Source organism: Micropterus dolomieu, linkage group LG13 (genome assembly GCF_021292245.1).
Source record: "Micropterus dolomieu isolate WLL.071019.BEF.003 ecotype Adirondacks linkage group LG13, ASM2129224v1, whole genome shotgun sequence".
Classification (NCBI taxonomy): domain Eukaryota; kingdom Metazoa; phylum Chordata; class Actinopteri; order Centrarchiformes; family Centrarchidae; genus Micropterus; species Micropterus dolomieu.
The window spans coordinates 10,408,598-10,422,838 of record NC_060162.1 but is presented as its reverse complement, the minus strand read 5'-3'; the positions used below and the strand labels follow the sequence as shown (position 1 = coordinate 10,422,838).

At 41.3% G+C, this 14,241-nt stretch overlaps 1 protein-coding gene across 4 annotated transcripts in view; it reads left to right on the top strand.

Moving 5' to 3' along the window:
* Positions 1-14,241, top strand: part of ptpn13 (protein tyrosine phosphatase non-receptor type 13) — a 49,731-nt gene that overhangs the window by 29,051 nt on the left and 6,439 nt on the right. For 2 of the 4 annotated variants that reach the window (XM_046066112.1, XM_046066111.1), the window contains exons 18-33: positions 519-954; positions 1,564-1,667; positions 2,671-2,724; positions 3,684-3,773; positions 3,916-4,020; positions 4,361-4,492; positions 4,660-5,138; positions 5,537-5,668; positions 7,105-7,198; positions 7,344-7,429; positions 7,511-7,679; positions 11,515-11,729; positions 11,856-11,954; positions 12,056-12,435; positions 12,527-12,686; positions 12,849-13,004. In XM_046066112.1, the coding sequence (XP_045922068.1) occupies positions 519-954; positions 1,564-1,667; positions 2,671-2,724; positions 3,684-3,773; positions 3,916-4,020; positions 4,361-4,492; positions 4,660-5,138; positions 5,537-5,668; positions 7,105-7,198; positions 7,344-7,429; positions 7,511-7,679; positions 11,515-11,729; positions 11,856-11,954; positions 12,056-12,435; positions 12,527-12,686; positions 12,849-13,004 (2,891 nt within the window). The remainder of the gene's footprint in view (positions 1-518; positions 955-1,563; positions 1,668-2,670; positions 2,725-3,683; positions 3,774-3,915; positions 4,021-4,360; positions 4,493-4,659; positions 5,139-5,536; positions 5,669-7,104; positions 7,199-7,343; positions 7,430-7,510; positions 7,680-11,514; positions 11,730-11,855; positions 11,955-12,055; positions 12,436-12,526; positions 12,687-12,848; positions 13,005-14,241) is intronic. The other 2 variants (XM_046066114.1, XM_046066115.1) reach the window with 2 other exon arrangements.

Below are 14,241 nucleotides of genomic sequence, written 5' to 3'. Positions count from 1 at the left end.
CCGTTGCCTTTTTATGTTAATTACCATGTCCATTGTCTAACATGTAGTTTACCTAACCTGCAGTTGTCTAAACTGAAGTTTAATTTCTGAACATAATATAACATAATGTGTCAATCAGACACGTGTGGGCTTATCTTGAACTGATTAATCCATTTCATGGTTCATTGCTTAGTTTGATTTGTTTCACTTGGCTGAACAACAGAACGACTTTGTCTACATCACGCCCCATCCTTTAACCAGATCGTTGACATAGTTACAACTAAGATGATGACTGCCAAGAAAACTGCCCAGACCATTAGCTATGATGATTAACATTGATATCTTCATAAAAAAAAAAATGGTGCAGAGGAAAGTACCTGGCCTTTTTCCATCTAGACAATAATTACTTCAGACTGAGGACTGTTAATGACACAGATCAACACTTAAGCTCTTTGGAATGTCTCATACATTTTGTTATATTAATAAACAAATTATTATCATTAACTATAAAGTAACTTTCTGTCCTTTCTGGTAATCAGAGAACTGCCCCTTGAGCAGTTTGCAGTATTCTCTTGACCCTCGGAGTGGAGACGTAGTGGCGAGGAGAGTGAGCTCAGGCAGCCTGGCTCCCAGCTTATCGACACGCTCCAACCCAGACCACCTGAAGAGGATCTCCTATTCAGAAGTGGCCCTCAACAAGGCACCGTCTGGCCCAATATTAGTTCAAGATGAGCTTCACTTTCCAGGTTTCAATCCAGTGGCCTCCACTGTCCTTTCCAACCCACGATTAATAAGTCGCTCCCACCACAACCTCGCGCTCATGCCAGAGTCTCCAGAGTACAGAGTGGCGAAGTCGTATCATGGCCAGTCGCACACCAGATTGAGTCTGGCACAACCCAGCCAAGTAGCCCCTCACTTCCAGCAACACCAGAGAGCCAGCTCAGACACAGACTCCCTCTTACATCAACAGGACACGTGAGTTAAAAGAAGGGAAATGTTAAGCAAGCACCAGATTTGTTCCTAAATACACTTGTATATGAGAGAGAGTAGTTCTGAGTAACATCATAGTGGGTGTAAATGGGTTCTTCTGTATTTTATTACTTTACCATCAATGAAACTATGAAGGAACTATGATGCATTTTCCTGTGAAGTCTTATTTTAAGTTCTCTTTAGGAAATGGGATGTTCATAAGTTGACCCTTTGTAAAGTCTTCAGTATCAGAGTCTCCAAGCTATCCTCAGGACGGACTTAGGTTACTAAGTGAAACGCTCTGCCGAACACTATAGAGACACATAGGACTACCTACAGCCTCTAATTAAGCCACTGGGGGTCTGTGTGTGTGTGGGTGCACATGTGTCCTTGTGTCTGTGTTTTGGTGAGACTGTGCCTGCCAATGTGTGTTCCCATTTTTTATTAGTATAAACATGTTTTTGCCACTTTCCCCGACTCATGTCAGTTGACAGATGACCAAGTTGAATAGGACTCTGTATGCATAAAAACCTAATACACATAAAAGTTGTTAGTAAGGGTTAGGGTTAAGCCTCCTTAGTCTAAATCTCCACTTTCTCTCACTGTCTTTCTCAGATCATTTGGCACAATGTCCCACAGCAACCCCATCTGGAGTAGCAGACCCAAAAAAGAATCTGACTCTTCTTCTACAGAGGATACTGGTCAAGCATATGTAGTTGGTAAGGATGCTGACATGTGAAGGATGATGAGGCTCTCTGGTGAAGCATAGCACTAGTGGTGTAGAGTTCCCACCTGAAATGTATGTAAATTTGTGCTCCTATCAATCTATGTAATTTTAGTTATGGTAAACACTCTAAAACCAATAACCTGAACAGTTAATATATTTCATCAGCAGTTAAGAGGGTAACACATCCAGCTCTTCCATGAGATAACAAAATAATAATTAATTCAGAATAAGTAAAGTGGTATGGTTTGTCTGAAATCAAGCAATAAGATCTAATACAAAATAATAAAAAATTTCAATATTTGTATAAATGGGGTGTGTGTGTGGGGGGGGGGGCATTAAAGGCAAACATATCAATTGTGCAATCCTGTGTTGTAAAATGCAGGTGGCACATTTTACATTCAATACTTATATTGGTACAGTGTTGCCTGGTAGGAAGTATTTTTGCTGTTATCTCAAAAAGGCTTTCATGAAAAATCAAAAAGTAAAATCACTTTAGTTTATTTGAAAACATTATAACTTAATTCCTGGCTTGAATGCTTATTATCTATATTAGAAACCAATTTCAATAGATTATCTAGTCTTTGGGGAGAGAAGATAAAGCTTTTTTCTTTCTTTCTTCCCAGCACAAAGGCTTGGAACCCACAACAACAAGATTTTGGTCCTCATTGAATTATAGGCGCAAAGCAGTAGACGTAAACCATGTTCTTTTGTTGGCCTGTTTTCAGGAAAGGGATACAATGGAAATAACCGCAACAAACGCTCTATTTTAGACAAATTTTCCTTGCGGCTGTGTCTAAGTTTATATTTTGTTTATTTTATTTCCTTCACATAAACTTATCTGACCCTGCAGGGGGCTTCAGCATGTTGATTGAACACGTTTCCATGACCATTTCCCTATATTATTGCCAGCAGAGAAGCAGACAAGAAGTTTTCATTGTTCTGTATCATGTACAAAGCCAAAGCTTTGCTGATCTTCTCTGGTGTCTTGTTGCCAGGTGTCAGTATGCACAGTTCCTCTGGACCACCTTCAACCCCAACATCTGTTAATGGTATGTAAATTTATATCTTTCATTTCCCCCAGACTAGAGCACTTTCTATTCAAAACGTGGCTGCTTGGAACAGGCCGATTGCTCGGCCTCTGGTATTGCTTGTTGACAGATTTAGAAAAAGATTCAAAATGACAGAATATTGATCTAGAAATAGGTGTTGCTTATAGGGATCGATTCGTCTGGACCTACACAATCTAGGAAAACAATATTTTGCTGGCCAAAACGTGACATTTGATGTTATACCGCCACCACCTTACCAAATTGCACATTATTTGACACTGCACTCCCAGGGGTCCTCCGCAATACACCACAAAGTGTGAAGTTGAACAAATGAACGGTCCCCTGAAAATCAGAAGACAGAGATTCCTTCCTTTATAGTTGGATACATAGTCACTGGATTTCCATGGTTTATATACAGTATAATGTCAAAATGCAGGAAATATCCAACTGCTCTCCTACTCATTTTGTAACATTCGTAATCCTCCTCTTCAATCTGTTGGCTGTGTCCTGACCGTGACACAGCCAAGTACGGAAATACAAACCAAAAAAAAAAGTCTGTGTTCTAATTCTGAATTATATAATGCAGAACTGAATCTCAGTGCTGCCTGCCTGTGAAACTGGCCCCAGCCCCACCATTTAATAGCTTCATGCTTGGCACTGAACTCATGACCTTCCCTTTCATCCTAGCTTAACCCGTCTTATCAGGCCCATTAGCCAACAGTGCTAAAGTAGGGGCCACTCAGCAACACCGTATGTCTGCCAGAGCTGATTAATAGTTACAGTGTAGCTATGAAGTTTAGCTACAGAGTCTAATTCTCTGAGTGGACTGCTGTATATCCCCTGTGACATTAATAAAAATTACACCATGATATGCAGAAAAAATTAATTGAGCGCTCACCTTGTATCTACGGCATATTCTAGTAAATATAACGACTGCCACTTGTCCTTCTGCTGCACAGACTCACTCAAGAAAAAGCTCAGTGCCTTACCATCTCCAGAGAGAGAAATCACAACTGTAAAGCTGAAGAAAGATGCGAAATATGGCCTCGGTAAGTGGGTATACACATTTTCCTTAAATAGCAACCCTTTTTCACACACAGCTGTCAGAGATGACAAGTTTTATAAATGAGATTTAAGGCATTTATGTATTCCCCTAATGTATGTTTGTGTGTGAATGTTTGTGTTCTCTAGGGTTCCAGGTTGTAGGAGAGGACTCTGGTCGTATGGACCATGCCACTATCATTAGCTCCGTCACTCCTGGGGGTCCCGCTGATCTTAATGGCTGCCTCAAACCTGGTAGGCCAGTGTTTTGCTATACTCTTCCTCCTATCTGTTTTTTTTTAATTGTCTGCTGAGCGGTCGTGGAGGCAGGAGGTAGAGCGGGTTGCCTGCTAATCGAAAGATTGGCAGTTACATCCCCCGGCTCGCCCAGTTGCTCACGATGGCTGTTCCATCAGTGTATGAATGTTTATTGGGTATGAATGGTTGAAAGTGATGTTGTGTAAAAGCGCTTTGAGTGGTCGGAAGACTAGAAAGGCGCAATATCAGTACAGACCATTTACCATAATGGTTAGCAGTTCTGTCTTGCCACACCTGGTTGTCTTCCATGTGTGTAACAGCTGTAATGTTGATGCAGGCGACCGGCTGATCTCAGTGAATGATGTGAACCTACAAGGGCTCTCTCATGCCACTACGATAGATATCCTCCAAAATGCTCCTGATGATGTTACTCTGGTGGTGTCACAGCCCAAAGAGAGGCTCTACAGAGGTAAAAGTAGAGATATAAGTGTACTTTTTTCATATGTGTAAAATTCATGTTTTGTGTTTTTTGTTCTTTGTCACATTTCTTTTTTGTCATCATGTGTAGTTTGCGTTTCCAGTGTTTTCTCTTACTTCTAGACTTGCAGACTAATGTCACTGTTCTCATTTTGACAGAATCTTTTTCAGGCCATGCTCCCTACCAAGCCACGTCTGCATTAAAGGCACTCAACTCTGGGCAGAGTCGAGAAATGGACTTTGATACCTCGTCAGAAGAGCAGGCGGGAACAGGAAGTCCCAGTCCTCCTCTCCACAGCGCTGACACACCTTCATCCACCTCCTCCTCAGTCCAGCAGCATACCAGCCTCAGTTCTGAAAACTCCAGGACAAGCAGTATTGCTAAAATCAGCCCACCCCCTGCTAATGGAGTTCAGCAGTGCCTAGAAAGAGCCGTTGCCACAGCTGCACCCATTGCCCAACATACTAAACCAGAACCTAATGTGGGTTTGGACCCTACGCCACCGGCTTTGCCACCCAAAACTAGAAAAGCTAAAGTGTCAGAAGCTCCCAAAGTTTCCGAGCATTCTGACTGGGGAGATTCAGACATGGACGAGGAGACTTATTCCAGTAGTCAAGAGAAAATGAAGGTCAAAAAGGTGGGCCTTTGTGTTTAAGAATTAATTGTTTTCTTTTATGCATCGTGCTACATATTAGTTGTCCGCTCAGGTGGTCTATAAATCAGAACTCTTTTTATCCTGTGGAGCAAATAAACTTTTATTTAATTGAAGAGGATAAGAATTGTTCTTCCACAAGCAAGCATTACACATTACCTGTCAGATGCTTGGCACAACTAACTGCCTGTTGTATATAACCTTTGCCTACCATTGCATTTACAATGTCAATGCAATTCAGCATGTCCTTCCTTGAATGTAACATCGTCTCGCTTTCTTCTCAGCATTACCTTGTTCAGCTCTGGCACTTGCCCTTGATCCCTTTTTCTTCCTGCATGTCCCAGCTTGTGACTTCAACTTAATACCATGTTCTCTGTTTGCAGGAATACACCATGGAAAATTTAAATGGTAATGCCCCAGGGGTCAATAGTCTCCGTCCAGGAGAACTATTTGACGTTGAGCTGTCCAAAAAAGACAGCAGCCTGGGCATAAGTGTCACGGTACTGTTCGGCAAGGTTTTAATCCTCTCTTTGTTTTGCCCCCCCCCCCTCCATGTCACTGTTGTCCGTTTGTGCTTATATGTTGCTTGGTTTGGTTTGCTCTTTTGTGAGATCGGTAAGCTCTTGTGGGAATATTGTCCTCGTTATTCTTTTTGCATGCTATCTTTTGTTTGATCAAGAAGGATTTTTTTTTTTTTTTTTTTTTTTTAAATTAAGTCACAAAGTATCTTTAGCACCTTCACAGTAAGGACCATAAAGAGTTTAACAGGACTGGTTAATGAGCCTTCTTATAATTTCCTACATGTTTGCTTCTAACTGTAGAGTGACTTACTGGAGTGCCACTAATATAATCTCTCTCTGAGGGATTTTGAAGAACGTATTCGTTGACATGGATTGATTTACTCCTTCGTCACAATAACACTCAATAACATGACTTGACTGTGTGTCTTCAAACCAGGATTGCTGTCAAATATTTGTGTTTAGAATCATAAATGAATGAGTGTCATGCTGTATTAGTAATACAAATATTAAAATAACCATAAAAGTCATCTTAACAATAAACTCATCATCAAGACTTTCATAACCAAATAGGCACAGAGTAGAAAATTCACTGTCTCTGATTATTATTGTACTTTTGTCTATAACATCACAGTGGAGGATTTTTTTTCTTTTTCAACTAATTCATAATTGTGATACGATTAAAAGCTTTGTCTTGCATTAAGAATAATTTCAATATTCAACCAAAGCATAAATTAAAAAAGGATGTGTCACATTGTTTGTTAACAAGGTGAAAAGGGAGCATTATGGTTAACCGCATCTGAGGTGGTGCTTTGATGATGGTGACCTTTCTGAAAAACTGTGTCATTACAAAGTTATTCTAAGGCTGAACTGTTGAAAAATGAAGTAATTAACTACTCTCTTTAGTCTTTAGCCATGTTTGGGTCGTTAAGGTAACTTCTGTTTAACATGAGGTTGATATAAGCGGACAAACAAGAGATAGCCAGAGTGGGAAAACACTTCTGCTGAATTGGGTTTGACCAGACATGAAAATATTAATGACATTTTTAAACAGCCAAAGGTGTGTCGCATATGGCAAAACCTCCTCCACCTAAATGAGTTGTTGTGTGCTGTTCATACAGGCAAAAACAAAACCCTGATCTATTGTAAGGTCCACAAACTTAAGCATTCATTTCCGGGAAACTTTAAAATACTTATCGTGTGAAGTTTGGTTGATATTTTCTTTAGAATAATAGTACAAATACATCATGTACCAAATTATTATATCTCTTAACTCACAGTGAAGACAAAGCATTTATCATTTAGCAATTACACTTGAAATGAGGGAGAGAAAAAAAAACCCTCCACACTTGCCATCAACCCCCATAGAAAATACATAATGAACTGTTTTTTCTCTCTGGCTGACTACACTAAGTGGTGTGTTAATTTCTTAGGGGGGAGTCAACACAACTGTGCGACATGGAGGCATCTACATCAAAGCCATCATACCAAAAGGCGCCGCTGAGCTCGATGGAAGGATACAGAAAGGTAACGGCCCATACGCTAATGTTACAAATAGTGACGTAAAACAAAGACTTAATTATAGTGTGAATTAGAATTATTGGATTAAAACAATAGTGTTCATCTATTTAGACTCCTCTTGTGTCTTAAAAGTTCTGTGTCCTGTGCTCAGGTGATCGTGTGGTGGCTGTCAATGGAAAAGGTTTGGAGGGAGCCACTCACCAGCAAGCGGTTGAGGCTCTCAGAGACACTGGGCAGGTGAGGGATGACCCTGCTAACAAGCTGTTTAGTTGTTGCCCTGCTGGCTGCTAACATTAAGTAAATTATTTTCTCGCTCAGACAGTGCACTTGTTGCTGGAGAAGGGTCATCCGCCTACAGACAGTGTCCATGCTCCACTCACACCTCGGGGCACTCCACTACGTGCTGACCGCGACCGAGACCTGAACAAGAATAAGGAGCAGCCACTGGAGCTCATAGAAAAACCAGAGTACAGCTTTGTTACACAAGGTGAGGCGACAAAATGGCACACAGTCAAAGGATTCTCGAGCAGTGTGATTATAAATGTTTGGGTTTAAGTAACCAAAACTTGGAGTTAATCCATTTTAGTATACCCTATTGTGTCAATTAATAGTGTTTTACTTAATTGTGTTAAACTAAGACACTCTGTTCTCTCTGAACTCTAATTTGCTCTTAATAATCTTATTTGAAAGAAAATAAACATGTGGACAACCCACTGACAGCACACCGCCGCCTATTAAGAGCTCAGTAGCTGGTTTAACTGAAGATTGCTTTCCTAGAACATAGATGTGTTTATTTTGTCTAACTGCTAGTATCTGGTTAACCTGCTGCCTCCTCTTACTCAGTTATTCCAGTTTATGGTATAAACAATATATATAATTAACTGTGAACTACAGTATATTTTACTTTGTGCCCAGTGTACCTGTGGTATGTTATGGTCATTCTGTTTCTGAATTTTTATTTTAGTGTTAGAGGTAACTTCCAAGCTTACATTACATTCATTTAGCTGATGCTTTTATCTAAAGTGATTTACAATTACTAAATATGTCAGACGTTGCACGCCTCTGGAGCAACTAGGGGTTAAGTGGCTTGCTCAAGGACACATTGGTGGATGTGTCACAGTGGGAATTGAACCCTGGTCTCTCACATCAAAGGCATGCTTTGTTATCTTTTACATCATTGCCACCCACTTACAGTTTTTTCAAATGAAATGCTATCTTTTTGCATCCACGGATAGTGTTTGCTTGCTGACTAGTAACACAAAGCGGGAATTAGGTACTTATAACACTGTAATTTTGGACTCACACTTGATTTGTCTAACCCAGACTGCTGCAGCCTTTATATTTATAAAGTATATCTATCTATTTTAACTCAGGCTGATGTGAAATGTGAAACTATCCTTTTAATATGACTGAAACTCCCCATTGAGGACTATCAGTGAGTATTTCTGGAATTCCTTTTTTCTGAAAGTGATAAAATACAGGTGCTGGTCATAATTAGAATATCATCAAAAAGTTGATTTATTTCAGTAATTCCATTCAAAAAGTGAAACTTGGATATTCATTCATCACACACTGATATTTCAAATGTGTATTTCATTTAATTGTGATGATTCAAACTGACAACTAATGAAAATCCCAAATTCAGTATCTCCGAAAATTTGAATATTACTTAAGACCAATACAAAAAAAGGATTTTTAGAAATGTTGGCCAACTGAAAAGTATGAACATGAAAAGTATGAGCATGTACAGCACTCAGTACTTAGTTGGGGCTCCTTTTGCCTGAATTACTGCAGCAATGCGGCGTGGCATGGAGTCCATCAGTCTGTGGCACTGCTCAGGTGTTATGAGAGCTCAGGTTGCTCTGATAGTGGCCTTCAGCTCTTCTGCATTGTTGGGTCTGGCGTATCGCATCTTCCTCTTCACAATACCCCATAGATTTTCTATAGAGTTAAGGTCAGGCGAGTTTGCTGGCCAGTTAAAAACAGGGATACCATGGTCTTTAAACCAGGTACTGGTAGCTTTGGCACTGTGTGCAGGTGCCAAGTCCCGTTGGAAAATGAAATCTGCATCTCCATAAAGTTGGTCAGCAGCAGGAAGCATGAAGTGCTCTAAAACTTCCTGGTAGACGGCTGCGTTGACCTTGGACCTCAGAAAACACAGTGGACCAACACCAGCAGATGACATGGCACCCCAAACCATCACTGACTGTGGAAGCTTTACACTGGACTTCAAGCAACGTGGATTCTGTGCCTCTCCTCTCTTCCTCCAGACTCTGGGACCTTGATTTCCAAAGGAAATGCAAAATTTTCTTTCATCAGAGAACATAACTTTGGACCACTCAGCAGCAGTCCAGTCATTTTTGTCTTCAGCCCAGGCGAGACGCTTCTGATGCTGTGTCTTGTTCAAGAGTGGCTTGACACAAGGAATGCGACAGCTGAAACCCATGTATTGCATACGTCTGTGTGTGGTGGTTCTTGAAGCACTGACTCCAGCTGCAGTCCACTCTTTGTGAATCTCCCCCACATTTTTGAATGGGTTTTGTTTCACAATCTTCTTTAGGGTGCGGTTATCCCTATTGCTTGTACACTTTTTTTCTACCACATCTTTTCCTTCCCTTCGCCCCTCTATTAATGTGCTTGGACACAGAGCTCTGTGAACAGCCAGCCTCTTTAGCAATGACCTTTTGTGTCTTGCCCTCCTTGTGCAAGGTGTCAATGGTCGTCTTTTGGACAGCTGTCAAGTCAGCAGTCTTCCCCATGATTGTGTAGCCTACAGAACTAGACTGAGAGACCATTTAAAGGCTTTTGCAGGTTAATTAGCTAATTAGAGTGTGGCACCAGGTGTCTTCAATATTGAACCTTTTCACAATATTCTAATTTTATGAGATACTGATTTGGGGGTTTTCATTAGTTGTCAGTTATAATCATCAAAATTAAAAGGAATGAACACTTGAAATATATCAGACTGTGTGGAATGAATGTATACATTATACAAGTTTCACTTTTTGAATGGAATTACTGAAATAAATCAACTTTTTGATGATATTCTAATTATATGACCAGCACCTGTACATAAGACAGAATAGAAATCAGCAGTGGTGTTTGGCCATCCTTTCTGAATGTTTCTGTCATAATTTTTTCTATTTTGCAGGGTTATGTTGAAGTTGTCTGATTTTGGGCAGTGGCGCAGCAACATACCATTCTGTAGATTCTGTTGCTAAGTTTGCATAAATGCTAGATGTTGATGATGTGATATGGTTAAATATTGGGGAAAGCATTTACTGTAACTTGATTTCCCCAGTCACCCAAGTGAATTGTTTGATAATTGGATCTGTGTGTGTAAGGATGGGCCAAGCCTGAAGGAAACAGGTTCTTAATGTCACAAAGTAAGAGAAGAAAAATAGTGTAACTTTATCAATAATATGTATAGGCGTTTTTGAGTTTCAGCAACTCACTCTTTTTGATTATTATACTTATTATTAACCTGACGTCACAATCTAGCTTGAGCACAAACAGGTGCTGATCAGCATTTCTGAATAGTTGCATATATTACATATTTGTAATGGTAAATCTGCTATGGACCTGTATTTTCAAATTACTTTCTTTCCCACCATTGATCCACTATCTAATACACTCTTATTCTATACAGGGTCAGGGGGGCTTGAGCCCATCTCAGCATATGTTGGCCGAGAGACTGGTAACGCCCTGGAGAGGGCCCTGTATAATACTGGGTTAACACATCTGGACACTTAGCTCACATTAGGGCTGTATACAATAAATTGAAATATTATCAAAATCGCACAATGGCCTACTGCACTTTTGTTGAAGGTAAAATGTATGCCAAAATGGAATTATAATGAAATGTACTGTAGTGCTGCAGAGATGCCCCTGCCTACAAGTCCTGTTCTCCAGATGTAAGAAAACATGTTGTCATGATGATTATTCCCAATAATTGTGGATCTTTATTACAAATTGCAAAATATGTCAGCATTATAAAGATGCTCCGTATTTGTATTCGACCACTCAAGGCGCTTTTTATACTACTACTGCATGCACCATTCACACACATTCATACACTGGCGGAACAGCCGCCAGGGGCAATTCGGGGTTCAGAATCTTGCCCAAGCATGCTTCGACATGCGGGCTGGGGGAGCCGGGGATTGAACCGTCGACCTTCCGACCAGCCAACCCACTCCACCTCCTGATGTGATTTGTTTTTGTTTTTTTACCATATTGTGCAGCCCTTGCTCACATTCAAACATCACGTACTAGCCAATAAAGAGTGTCCAGTTCACTGTACCGGCATGTTTTTCTCCCCGCAGATAATGTGTTTGAGGTATGCTTGCTGAAGAACACGTCAGGACTGGGCTTCAGTTTTAGTCGAGAGGAGAGCATCCCTGACGAACCCCACGGCTCCAGCATGGTGCGGGTTAAAAAGCTTTTTCCTGGCCAACCAGCTGCGGAGAGTGGTCGCATCAACGTGGGCGACGTCATTATGCGGGTCAATCAAACCGCCCTCAAAGGACTCTCGCAACATGTAAGTAGGATCTCTCTCCCTGCTGCGGTTACATCTTGATATAAATGGAAATCTAGTTGGAAGATGTTTGATGGCATAATTTATTTGGAATTGTTTCTCTGCGTGTCCTCCCATTCATTCACATAGGAGGTGATATCAGCCTTGCGAGGAACAGGACAGGAGGTGACTTTGCTCCTCTGTAGGCCTGACCGTGGGGTTCTTCCTGCAATGGACACTTCAGCTTTGGTGAGTAAATAATGCTCCTTTTTTTTTTGTCCCTAACTACTGTGTGCACATTTCAGGTACCAGTATTTGTTGGAAAGTCAATTATAATTGTTTCTTCCCAGACGCCCATTCCATCACCCCGTAAGAAGCCGGTGAACCAGGCAGAGTCCAGCCTGAGCTTCGGCAGGACAACCTCTCCTCAAAGTACACAAGGCAGCAGAAGTCAGGGCGTCGTGGAGGAGGCCCTGGAGAGGCTGCTGCTTAAAACCCCCGGCCGACACAACAGCTACAGCGACAGCACTGATGGGGATGAGGAGGTGGAAGAAGCCTTCAGCCCGAGCACTGTGGAGCACAGCAGGCAAACTTGGGAGCGGAGTGTCTACCACACTCCCAACAGCAGCAACCTGGGACTGGGACGCTACGACAGCACTGGTCAGCTGGATGACACTGGCCACTCAGCCTTCTACTCCCCAAACCTGACCAGATCGGACCTTACAAAGAGGTACTTGATCAATGTTAAAATAATGGTCATCAGCATTCAATTATATTCTTTGGTATCTTGTATGATTTTGTCTCTCTGGTTGTTTGGAAAGGTGTCCTTCATCCCCTGTGACAGCTGAGCTGGAGTCATCCCCCCTGCATATTGTGTCCTCCCCCACTGCCCCAAGCCCAGATCCCCTGCCTCCTCCACTGCCTCTGCCCTTAAACCTAACTGTGCCCGGCAATGTTCAGGACATGGAGGAATTTGTCCCGGTAAGGACTGAGGAAGGGAAGCTATCAAGATAGAAAGTTAGTGATCTGTGGATTTCTGATGTCTGACTCAGAAAGGGGTTACAGTAAAATGTGGATCTAAATTTTAAAGATTTATTCAGACAGAGGGTAATTCCTGTAACTGTGATTCATCTCTGTTGTTAGGATGTAGAGCTAAAGGTGTCCTTGGTAAAGTCAGAAAAGGGCAGCCTGGGCTTCACCCTGACCAAAGGTAATGATCATGGATGTTACATCCATGACATCGTCCAGGATCCAGCCAAAGGAGATGGAAGGCTCAGGCCCGGGGACCGAATGATTATGGTATGAATTCATCCCTAATCCCTTATTCTGGTCAAAGAGTGTGTTTCAACTTATGTTGTAGGCGCAATAATTATACACACAGAGGGATTGTTTCAAACTTGGTCTGAAAAGCAGTTTTCATTTAAAGGAATAGTTCAAAATATATGGGAGATATATTACAGGGCTTAAAGTTCTCCGGCGCTGTGGCGGAATTCCAGCGCGCGGTGTTTTTGTCTTCGACAGTATATAAATATGTCTGTGGAAAATATTCTTGCATATTTTTTAACTGTTGCGTGTTATGTGTGTTTGTGAAGCGCCAGTCTTCCTCTGCACAATTGGTGGCTCGGTGTCAGTGTATACATGAAAGAAAGGGGACTGGCACTTCCTGGCTACGTGGACACTCATTGGCTATTGTAGGCCGTGAACAGGGCATGGAAGTTTCTATAGAGTCAATTAAGGTGTCACATAAAAGGTCAATGTGTAGATGCGTTTTTTTGTTTACATGCTAGCTGTTAGGCTAATATAAAGCGACGCAATAGCAGTCCGTGTGTATTTATTGATATAATAATGCGTTTTGGACTAAATATTTTACTGGATTGGATCGTCTGGACCCTTGCCAACGTAACAAGGCCATTTTTGTCGGAATGTAATCCACCAGTGGACTACGGCTTCACAGATAACGTTAAGTGGTTTAAATTTTGATTATAGGCAGTGTGCTTGAAGTGGGCCACCGATGCCAGGAAGTTACTTATAAATTTTACTCTTTGGCTTTAATTCATTGAATCACGATCAAATCAGCACTTTAATTTGTTGAGAAAAAGGGACTGAAAAAAAATACTTAATTGAAATTTACTTAATCATAATTGTTTTGAATGTTTTACCTCAGATTTGTTAAGTGATCCTAGTGTTTCCCACAGAATGACAGTGTAACTCTGGCACCACCTATTAACAAAGTGCTACCCTAGACAACCCAGCTGTATTGTAACGTTAACTTAGCTCTTCTTATTAGCTAGGCACAATCAACCATCTGGTTTCTTCAACTTTCACTCAGGAGCAAAAATCTGCCTTATAATGATTTGACAACATAAGAATGATCGATATTGAACGATATGAAATGTTTTATCGTGATAACATTTTCAGCCGTATTGCTCAGCCCCTATATTTTCCACTTCAAGCACTGATTATAGGTGGTGGCAGAAAATGTTACCAGAATGCAGGAAATGGGAGGACCCCCTGGCCCCCCCCCCCCCCCCCCCCC